General features: G+C 41.3%; 1 protein-coding gene across 1 annotated transcript in view; it reads left to right on the forward strand.

The window, feature by feature from the left end:
* SPG11 (spastic paraplegia 11 (autosomal recessive)) overlaps positions 1–9,331 on the forward strand; it is a gene marked incomplete at its 5' end in the record, with an annotated part of 25,602 nt that extends 16,271 nt beyond the window's left edge. The window contains 8 exons of the mRNA XM_018561357.1: positions 766–903; positions 2,284–2,417; positions 2,492–2,599; positions 2,704–2,872; positions 4,366–4,454; positions 6,195–6,350; positions 8,392–8,543; positions 9,007–9,331. Of these exons, the coding sequence (XP_018416859.1) occupies positions 766–903; positions 2,284–2,417; positions 2,492–2,599; positions 2,704–2,872; positions 4,366–4,454; positions 6,195–6,350; positions 8,392–8,543; positions 9,007–9,187 (1,127 nt within the window). The remainder of the gene's footprint in view (positions 1–765; positions 904–2,283; positions 2,418–2,491; positions 2,600–2,703; positions 2,873–4,365; positions 4,455–6,194; positions 6,351–8,391; positions 8,544–9,006) is intronic.
* Positions 9,332–11,154: the final 1,823 nt, after the last annotated feature.

The following is an 11,154-nucleotide window of genomic DNA, read 5'->3' on the forward strand; positions in this document are numbered from 1 at the left end:
GTTGAATAAAGACATACGTCCATCAAGTCCAACCCATATAGGTCCACGCATCATCTCATTCTTAGGGATACTGGTATCCCTGGATATTACGGTCCCCCAAGAAATTGTCCAAACATTTCTTGAACAAATCTACACTCTTGGCTGAAATCACTGCCGATGGCAGTGAGTTCCAGACCTTCACCGCTCTTACTGTAAAGAACCCTCTTCGCCCATTGTGCTGGAATTTTTTCTCCACCAACTTTAGGCGGTGGCCTCTAGTCTTTGTAATGGAGTTAATCTCAAACAGTTTGTTGCCAATGTTGCTGTCACCATTGAACATCTTGTACATGAAAATCCTATCCCCCCTTAATTCCAGCGTAAACATGTTTAAGGTCAGAAGCCTTGTCTCATAGCTCTGGTCCTCCATTCCCCTAATTAGTTTGGTTGCCCTCCGCTGGACTCTCTCCAGTTCAAGGACATCCCTTCTCAGTACCGGCGACCAAAACTGGACCGCATACTCCCAGATGTGGCCGAACCAATGATCTATATAGATGTACATTTTGTTTGGTGTCGAGTTTATGAATGAGCAAACCACTGCCCTTTCCTATCTACTCCCCCATGTGAAGCATTTGTTGGCATACACAGAGAAAAAAATGTACTGTGCCATTTCTTATCTGTTGCCTGGAATGTATTTATCTAAAAAGAAAGCTGAGCGTTTAATACTGCTTTAACATTTCTCTACTGGTCTCAATGTTTAACAACATATTTCGTTGTCATTATATGCAGGGCAAGCGGAAATATATAATGTCTCTGAGATGAGAGCCAACTTTTTGCAATTTGCAAAGCTGTGTCCTGACCCAAATCTGGTGGGGTTAAATCTACTGGAGCATCTGGAGACTGTTCCCCTTACTGAGCTACAAGCCAGTCAGTACTCTATTTAATTATCATTTAAGTGAATGCAAAAAATGTTTTGTTTTTTTACATTTTATTTTGGATGGAGTAAGGAAGTGTTAAAATCCTTTTTGCTGTAGCCCATTTCCATCAATACAGAAAGTGATGGGTGATCCAAAACCTTAGGCATGCCACAGGAGCAGGAGATGAGGGGTAGTCTTCCACCGGAGATGACTCTTCAATGACAGACCATAGTGCTGGGGTCTATGAGACTTGCAGCGCTTACATCCAAAGCGGCCAGTGTAATGCTCTGGACTACAAATCCCAGAGACGTCAAGCTTATCCCAAGGATGAGCCCAGCTGTAAAGCTTGGCAAAACTTTAATTTCTATTTGTTGTCTGTTCTTGCAGTAAACTTCAAGGAGACTGACCCAGTAGCATTAAAAGTACTTTACTTGGCATTACAGCCAGGAAGTAGAACGGCAGGGTACTTCTTCAGCATATAAACAAGATTTGCTGGCTATAGAAGACAGCGCTCATCACTGGAGATTGATTTTGTGGCACAGCAATGTTTGACTGCTTTAACTGGGGTAAGATTGTTGTGCCCAGAGCTAGGCTTAAATCCTTCTCTTTTCTCATAAAAAGAAAAAAGGTTTTAGCTTTCCATAGTTTAAAGGGCCAGTCCACCTAAATGTAATAGGTGAAGCCTGTTGGGCTAAGTCAATCTATAGCTTCATGTATGTCTCAGACACTCTGAAAGTAAGATCTTTCTGCCATATTTACAGACTTTGTTCCAGCACCCCCTTTTGCATTTTTTTTTAATATAAAATGTGGCAAGTTGGAACCCCCTTAGGGCTAAGACACACTAGCCCGCGTGCTAAAACGCTCAGTTTTAGCGTGTGGGCTAGTGTGGTGTGACAGGTCTGGTGGGTGGGTGGTGTGATTTGATGTTTAAAGGGTTTGCTTTTGTTTCACATTTTATTTGGAGTGTACAAAGTACACACTCAATTCATTTCTCTGCACAGTAGCATGGTGTGCTGCGGGGCGGTGACCTGCAGTGTGAGACATTGTATACAACACTGCACATCACACCTGCGTTGTGTGAACAGGGCACATACGCAAGTCATCGCTTTTAGCGTGAACAAGCCCTTAATAGCCACAGAAGGTGTACAGACCCTCAAGAGAGATCTCGCCAACAGAGGTCCTGAGAGATATAAGAAACTGTCATCTGCTAAAAACTGAAATCTCAAATTTGGATTGAATGAACCTTTATTTATATTTTATTTCAGCTTTGTAATTAATTATTCTGTTTCATTATTTTGTCTCTTTTTTTTAACCTTCTACAGATTTGTAGTTTGTCCTTTATTTCATATAGTTTATTGTTTAACTGTTATTTTCCCTGTGTTATTTTTAGTTATTGAGGTCCTCATCTCTGCACATGATTGCTTCAGTCTGACTTGTCACTTGGAGGGGATAAGGCGTGTTTTACATGTATGCCGCCATCTGACGGAGATGCACTTGGCACCAAAACAAGAGTATAGTCTCATGGTATGTCCTTTGTCCTTCTGACCTCTGTCCCTGATCCATTTTATTCTAGGTGCCTCATAGTGACTCTCTTCCAGGTTAGGCTCCTGTCTGGGATCGGTCGCTACAATGATATGGTTTATGTGTTTGACATTCTACATAAGAACCAGCACTTTGAGCTTCTGCTGAGGAAACAGCTGGATACTGTGAGTAGAAACAACGTTCTACAAGATGTATTTTTTGTGATGAATGCTGGTTGTTATTGTGAAAAGTGAAATCTTTGATATGTCTTTCACAATTTACCGTGTAGAAAGGTGGATTGCAGACAGCGCTTCTGGAGTATATTAAACGTTGTCATCCTGGTGACAGTGAAAAACACAACATGACCGCACTATGCTTTAGCCTGCACCGTGATATCGGCCACAACCATGAACATGCAGCAAAGATCCAACTCAAGTTAATCCAGTCTCAACCTTGGGGTGAGTGTTGTAGGGAAATCTATAGGATTATCTCAAGAAATAATGTAAAAGAGACATCGGCACATATTAAAAACATCAATGACTGACGTTAAGTATTTACTAAAAGAAACAGTAAATGTATTTAAAATGCAGATAATATAAATACCTGGCTCTGAATTCAGCCACTTGTCATACCCTGTACATCAGCACTGGTTGTGGGAGGGGCAGCAGTTGGGGCCAGTCAGATATCCTGCATTCCTCTGTGTGGACAAGAAGCATGGTAACTGGAAGAGAGAGCAACCTCATCAGTCTATTTGCTGCTCCTCTACTCTCCAATCGGGCTGGGGGCAGTAAGGTGACCTAACTGTGTTGCTTAACAGTAGGGATGAACTCAGGTTCGGACCGTACCCAGTCCAAACTTGAGCTCTTCCGAACACAGAGGAAGCTTATTTTGCTGCCGCCCAATCAGCTTTGGCCAGGGAATTCTGCGATAACAGATGAACATAAGCAAAGGGGCAGGATGCAGATATGTCATTGATTTTATATGGCCACTTGGCTATATTTGGCCATTAGCATAGAACTTATATGGCCATGTGGCCATATAAAGTTAGTGACATCAGCAGAAGCATCCCTCCCCTTTGTTTATGTGCAGCTGCAGGATGGGAACACCCTGGCCCACAGCTGATTGGGTGTGTGGCCCATGGACTTCCTGTTCCTATGAGCTCAGGTTCAGACAAGGTTCGATCTGTCCTTGAGTTTATCTCTAGTCCCCAAGCTGGCTGTGCTGTCTGGTAGGGCTTTGTAAATCTCAGGACTCTATGGACAAAAATGCAAATCCTCTGCCTAAGAGAGTTGTCGTATATGCGTTTCATCTGGGTACTTAGTTGTTTGCCTGAAGTTCAGCTTTACTCTTAGCAGAGGAAACATTAGACCCCAAAGAAAACAGCACATGTATTCGTGTCAATATAAAAATTGATTTAAATTCAACTAATTCATATTACCTGCTGGAAAGACCTCAGAGATATGGAATGTATCATTCCTGTAACACGTCTTTCATAACATATGCCTTTCTTAGGACTGTGATCGTTTCCTGTCTTCATTGCATTGGTCATTTGTTTTTTTAAATTAGTAATATGGCTATAGGAAGGCCTCTCCTCATTTCAACCTTTTAGAATCATCTGCAGAGCATGTTGCTGTGCAAGCAAATGCAGAATCACAGTCGTCATGCCCCTGACAACACATGAATGACCAAAGTCCCATTGTATAACTGAACTAGGCGCCTGAAGGAACTATTGTAGGACTGACTATCTATAAACCCTTTCTATCGGTGTTTGTTACGGCAGTACCTCTCTTTGCACCTACTGCAACATATCATGGAAAAAGGGTGATGCAGGAAGGGGGCTGGGCATTGAGACACCATGAGAATGTATGGCTATGAGTGCAATTTATTATATCTTAAGCAAATACTAAAAGTTTGTTATCTGGATCTTTACTGAGAAATTGTTTGTGTGCAGAATATTGGATGTCTGAATTAGAAGAGCTGAAATCTTCCATTATGAAGGCACTCACTCTGCTTATTGATGCTGCTGAGAGCTATTCAAAGGTAAACTGGTCCACTCCTGACTGCAAGAGAAAATCCTGGATTAGTGAAAAGAGCTGCGCACTGTATGGTCAGCAGCTAGGTTTAGTGAAGACTGATCTTTGTGTTTCCTTACAGACTCCTTATATGTTTTAGCTCTGTTGTGTAACTTGGGCTGAACCACAGATAAAAGGTGCCCATAAACATTAGATGCCTGTGGTCCCTTTCTGAAACCCTTGGCAGGATTGGCTGAAGATCATGATTCTGCCGGTACCCACAGATAGCAGCAGACATTCCTGGCCAACAGATCTTTGGGAAAGAGCTTGCACACAGATCTTACTTTGGTGAAGGACTTTTTGCAGATTCCAAGCTACTCTGAGCAGTTTGAAAAGTGAAAGTATAGTGTCAAACGAAGGGTCAGACTGAGCTTCCTTTTATTAACACACAATGCCGCAAAGGCTTGAACCCTTTGTTAGGATAGACAGCGATCAAATCTAGTTTACAGCTGATAATGAAACATGCCAGCAAAGTACAGACGGGAGGAAACAAAACCTCCTTAAAATTACATGGTGGGAAAGCTAGGTGGGAGTTTCAAAGCACTTAAAATGTAAGCAGCATTTTTTTTAAAGTTCTGCTTTGTGAATGAGAACATGTAACAAACATAAAATATGTATTGTCCTCATTTGGTTTCTAAAGTGGATATACACTTTAAAGAGACCCTGTCATCAACTTTAAAAAATGCAGCAAAAAGCACAGAAAAATCAAGTATCCTTAAATGCTTATTTTCAGCATTTTTTATTTCAATTATTTTCAATTAATTATATTTCGATTAGCCAAACTTCAGCCCCTCCAGCTGTGGTAAAACTGCAAATCCAATCATACCTTTGGAAGTTATGCCTGTGGCTGTCATAGTCTTGCAATGCCTCATGGGATTTATAGTTTCACCACACCTGGAGAGCCAAAGTTTGGCTACCCCTGGACTAGAGTAAGAACAAAATATAAGTGCGTCAAATGGTGGCTAGATTTGGGCCTAAAACAAAGTCCTCTGTTGCATCCAGCCTATGATGGGTAGCCACAAAGCCAGTCACCATGCTACCAATAAATTCCGGTGTAAATGCCGCCATCTTTCCGATTTATGTCACCATTAAGAGGGTGGGCACAGCTTGTCTACCATCAAGTGCTGCTGTGTAATCCCATGTATGCCACAATACATCCTTCATTCATCACAGGGAAGCTCCTGATGCTTGTCTCTTCCTTCACATTGCTCTGGCTGCGCAGGAAGTCACACTAGAATACAGAACAACTGGGCAGCCGTGGTGAATTATGTGCGCACATCATCACTGGGAAGCAGGTGTTTGCACATGAGACAATCAAGAAAGTTTATTTTTATCATTTGCTGAAATGGCTGAATCTCTTATTATAGTAACAGCTCAAAACACAAATTAGATTGCAGTTGTAACATTTTAACGTACATCCTCAACATTGCTTTTATTGACGTTTGATGACAGGAATTCGTTAATCATTATCTCCATACAGATTAATAGTAATAATGCTAAATATGTGGGTGGGTGGGTATTTATATATTATTTACGAGGTCCCATGCAAATTGGATGTAATGTGCAGTCACTTTTTGGGGTCTCCAAGAATTTATATTGATAAATTATATTATAATACCAAGTGTACAGCAAATCACAACCTGTTGCTTATAATAACCAAGGCTTTATGATTGCATTCATTGTGTTTTTCCTGTACCCATATATGTAGGATTCATGTGTCCGTCAGTCCCTGCGATGTGCCCGCCTCACCCGTCTTCTGACTCTACAGCTTCACCTATTGAAGAGTGGTCACAAAACTAGGCTCATCAATTTGGATCGAGAGAACTTAATGGAGGCCATATTGGCACTGCCACGATTCTACCAGGTATGTGCTGCACACGGGCTAATACTTTTGTCACACGTTTGCCTACTGTACATCAATACATTAGCAGCAGGGTCTAGGAAGATAAGATTTACAGAATGATGGATGAAGCCAAATGCAGGGCAGTTTTTTTTTTCTAGAAGTCCCATTTCATATTTTATTATTCACCACCATCCTAAACACACAACACTGGAATGGTTTAAAACCAACAACCTGAATGTCTTAGAATGGACTAAGTAGAGGCCAGACATCTATCTGCTTGGACATATATGGCAAGACTTCAAAAAAATTACTCTTCTCAACAGCCCTTATCCTATCCAACAGAGCTAGAGAGTTTTGAAAGGAAGAATAAGAACAAATGGAAGGGTCCTTGTGTAAGAAGTTGGTATTTGCTTAACAGCCCGGGGTAGAGGCCTGCTGCAGGCACCTCTAGGTTCCTCTATTGGCATTCTTGTACCAGTTGACTTTTACAGGTTGGTGGAAAATGTACTTTATCTACTTAGTAATTCACTCATCTGGAACAAGCATGTGGCCAGGGAAGTCTGATCACCCATCCTACATATTTGTTTCAGGTCATTGATTTACTTGATAGTGAAGCCAGGGTAAGGAGGCCTGCACCTTCGGACCCATTCACGCCAACATTATAAGGTAATCGCAAGGCAACAAAGGGTCCTTCCGATCAGAAACCTTCCGATTTCTGTGCAATCTGATCAATTGTGTTGCGATTTTTAGGCTTTTTTTTTTTTTTGGTCAAACTTTATGTGAAGTGACTTGTTCAGAGTGGACATAATTCACTAAAGGTTTTGTTGCGTTAGCATGCCTTTTTGCAGCGTTTCGTTGCACATTACCGTCCATTGAAAAACGGATCGTAACACAACACAATGGATTCAATTGAATGGGGCCTCAATAGCAAATCAGCAGTGGCGATGCTCATACTTCTAATCCTCATAAGTTTACTTTAAAGTCAAGCTGTGCTTTGCTAGTTTTCCTTACTACAGGCCTCAACAGACACATATACTTGCATATGGAGTGAAGGAAAGCCCTGTCACTGGAGTTGCAGCTCACACAGGGCTTATGGACATATCACATGCTCTTCTATAGGTGGAAGTAGCTCCCAGCACTGAATGGTGTACTGGGGCACCAAAGCAAAGATAAGTCTATGCTGCTGGAGATAGGCAAAGCACAGGTGGAGATGGGGAAGTCATTGTACTTTTTGAGTTCACTGCAGTGGATACTTGATAGCAGATTATGTGTCCAACAAACTATCAAAAAAGGAAGATATGGTAAAGGAGATCAAAAAAGTTTTAGGACCAGGACTTGATTTGGGAAAAACGATTGTGTTCTAACAACATTTTTAACTTTATTCTTTTTTTATTTATTTTAAAGACCAAGAAACAATATAAAACCCAAAACATATTAACAAAAAACACATCCTAATGTATACAACATAACAGACACCTACATTCCAAATTTACAGCATGAATATGTACAGTAACGATAATAGAAAGGATGCATTTTTGCAGCGAATGACCTCAAAAGGGAATACAAGCCCACGTCTTCTATTCAAATATAGCTGTTGGGGGATCATTGGAAATCATCCTCTTGGTATACCACGGGGCTGAGATAAAAGATTGCATACTTTAAAAAAAATGTTTTTATAATAGTCCATAAAGAGTCAATAAATGATTCCCACACATCAAAAAACTTTTGGGTTTGGGTATCTTTACTGAGCATTGTCTCGATCCAGTCATCAACTTGCTCAGAAAGAGAATTAAAGACGGTGGTTCAGAATATATCCATTGGTGCTGGATGCACCAAGGACGTTTTTGAACAGAAAGGTTATTGGTCTGTGATAATAGATTTGGGCAGTTACACTAGTAAATCATTCAAACCGGTTTAAGAATTGCAGACACACAGAACTATAAACCCATCGGTAACAAAATGCAGTCTTATAGCCATGTTATAGTTAATCATTAGGTCTGTAATGGATTGTGTCACTGTATTCCCTCTTCATGGATCCTACCATTCCTGTCTTGTCTTTTAGGCTGTTATACTTACTGAAGCTTATGACGTGCAGCCAGACTGGGCTGAGGTTCTGTATAACAAAGTGGTTCTTGGAGGTGACTTCCAGTATCTAAAAGAACTGAAGCAGCGGCAGTTGCTCAACAAAGGAGTGTTTGAGCAGATATCCAACAAGTAAGATATAGAGCAGTGTGTGTATGTATGGGGGAGAGGACAATTGTAGATACATGATTCGTGGGATAAGGCTCTAGTCTAAAGATTACAGTATTATCTGGGGATGACATCTGCCTGCCAAAAACTATGTGAATACAGCACTATTTTGTCAATGAATATTGAAGTGGAACTCCTGCCAAAACATATTTATTGTTAGTATGGGATGGAGCTAGACGATATCTCCCTAAAACGGAGGCAGACTGCACAAAAATGTATTGGTGGTGTAGATATTAGTGTTGGCCTGTGGTCGCAGACTGCCAGTTTTATGTAAGCAATGCATTCTCCAGGCACCAAATACAGTGGCTTGCAAAGTGCCATGGTGGGATTCTCCTACAAAGTAGAAACTCAGAGCATGGCACAAGAGGTGTGTGTGTGTGTGTGTACACAGTATATATATAATGTGTTTTTGTTGTTTTATTTTTAGGTGTAAACTGAACCCCCCAGGAGTGACTGGACTGCAGAACTTGAAATGCGTCATCGGTGATTGCGAGGACATTAACGTGCGATACAATTTAGCCATTGAGAACAATTTCTATGACATCACTGATGTCCTGATGAGAGACTCCCAGACTCGCTGTTGTCTCACTGATATGCTGTCTCAGTAATACAAACTGGAGCCATTCTAATCATCCGAGTGATAACACATCGTTAGAATATACAGTTCAGCACTTTCTGTTAATCTACTCAATACAGTGTTTCCAAATGCATTTGTAGCCAATCAGAGGCCTGTTATCTACCTCCATCCAATGTATAACCAACCAGCAAATTAGCATTCTTAATCTGACTTCTAATAATAGTCAATGAAAATGTTTTATCTTATCTCAGGTCATGTAAGCGAAATTGGTTTATTACACGGGAACGGACTATGTCATGTAAGTTTTGTATGAAGTGAGACAGGATTATATTGCTGTATTGGGGAGATCTGCTCTGCCTGTTGTCCTACCCTGAGAGAAAATCTCTTCAATGTGAGGGGAAGATTCCCTCTTAAGGGGACACTAACTCAGGAGTTCAATCTTAAAAAGGCATTCAAATACTCTATTAACAAAATTGTATCTTATTAGTGTATCACGCGGTTGTAGATCCTCCAATCATCTCTGAATTGGTGCTGACACTGTCCTTCCTTTTGGAGGGGGGCTACTTTTGTTCCCCATGGCCCTGTGTGTGTTGTAAAGTAGCCACCGCTCCAAGCTCACTCCTGTGATGGACTACAATCTCAATACAAATGAGTAAACTAAACATGAGATTGTAGTCCATCATGGGAGTGAGCTTGGAGCGGTGTCTACTTTACAACACACACAGGGACCATGGGGAACAAAAGTAGCCACCCTCCAGAAGGAGGGACAGTGTCAGCACCAATTCAGAGGTGATTTAAAGTGACATTAAATTCAGGAGTTAAATCTTAAACGCGCTTTCGACGCTCGTTTTAACCTCCCTGGCGGTTTGATTTTTTTTTTCTCTTTTTTCTCTTTTTTTAACTTTCAAACTTTTTTTTAACTTTCCCTTGCGGACGCTCGCAAGGGATGGATATGCGCAGAAATACGCCCCAAAAGAAGCTCCTGTACTAGTTCGGGCGTAGGGAACCATGCCCTTGGGAAATTATGAGATTTCACTGCTTGAGCGTTTTTCAGCGCTGAAAAACGCCCAGGTGTGAATCCAGCCTTTCGTTGACTTCAGACCTGCTTATTTCACCAAACAAGTCAATGAGATTGCAACATTATTTGGAGCAGATCAAATACAGGCCATGTGCATGAATCAGAAGCTTCTCAAACTGATATCAACAACATGCTGCATTTTCCCAGGGAAGCCTGTCAGCACAGACCTAAGCGGGATGTCAGATGGAAGCGCTTTGACGGCAACATTTTACTACTGTGATCTCCTGCTCCTTCCACATAGAAAATGAATACGTGCTTTCCCAGCTTCCTGGGAATAGATTATGAAGCTCACTGCTAAACGGCAAAGGAGTATACATTGTGCTAAGCAGACATTAGAGCGCATATAATGATGATGGAACCACAAATATGAAAAAAAAAATGTAGCGCTTGCAGTTAACAAAATACGCTGCAAAAGACAGCAAGCGGCATATCCCACGGTGTAGAATGCTGTGCTGTGCATTCCAAGAGCTCCATGGTCCATGGGCTTGGATCACACTGGCTGGAAAAGTGTTTATTCATCTGATATGGAAGGACTGTATAGCTCATGATCACAACACAGCGTTATTAAACTCTTCCCATTGGCTGTTGTTTCTCATGGATAAGCAAGCATCAGTCCCTGCTTCACCTCTTCCCTTCCATTAAAATATAACAAAACCCAAGAACAATGATGTCATATATTGTAAGTGACCAGCCCTTGATGTGGTGGCTCCATTCACAGAAAGGAGGTGTGATATTTGCAGGTTTAGCGGGTGAAAATCAAAGGAAGAAAATCACTATGGCAGCCAGCTCATCCAAGCTCTGGTAAGTAGCAGTATATTAAGTTTAGATATGGTTTACATTTTCTCTGCAAGTTCTGCTCAGCCAGGTCAGAAGGCTTGTGTTCTGTTCTGCAGTGCATAGAGCACATACCGGGAATCCCC

The sequence above is a fragment of the Nanorana parkeri genome, unplaced genomic scaffold, assembly GCF_000935625.1.
Source record: "Nanorana parkeri isolate BGI_ZX_2015 unplaced genomic scaffold, ASM93562v1 scaffold519, whole genome shotgun sequence".
In the NCBI taxonomy this organism is placed as follows: domain Eukaryota; kingdom Metazoa; phylum Chordata; class Amphibia; order Anura; family Dicroglossidae; genus Nanorana; species Nanorana parkeri.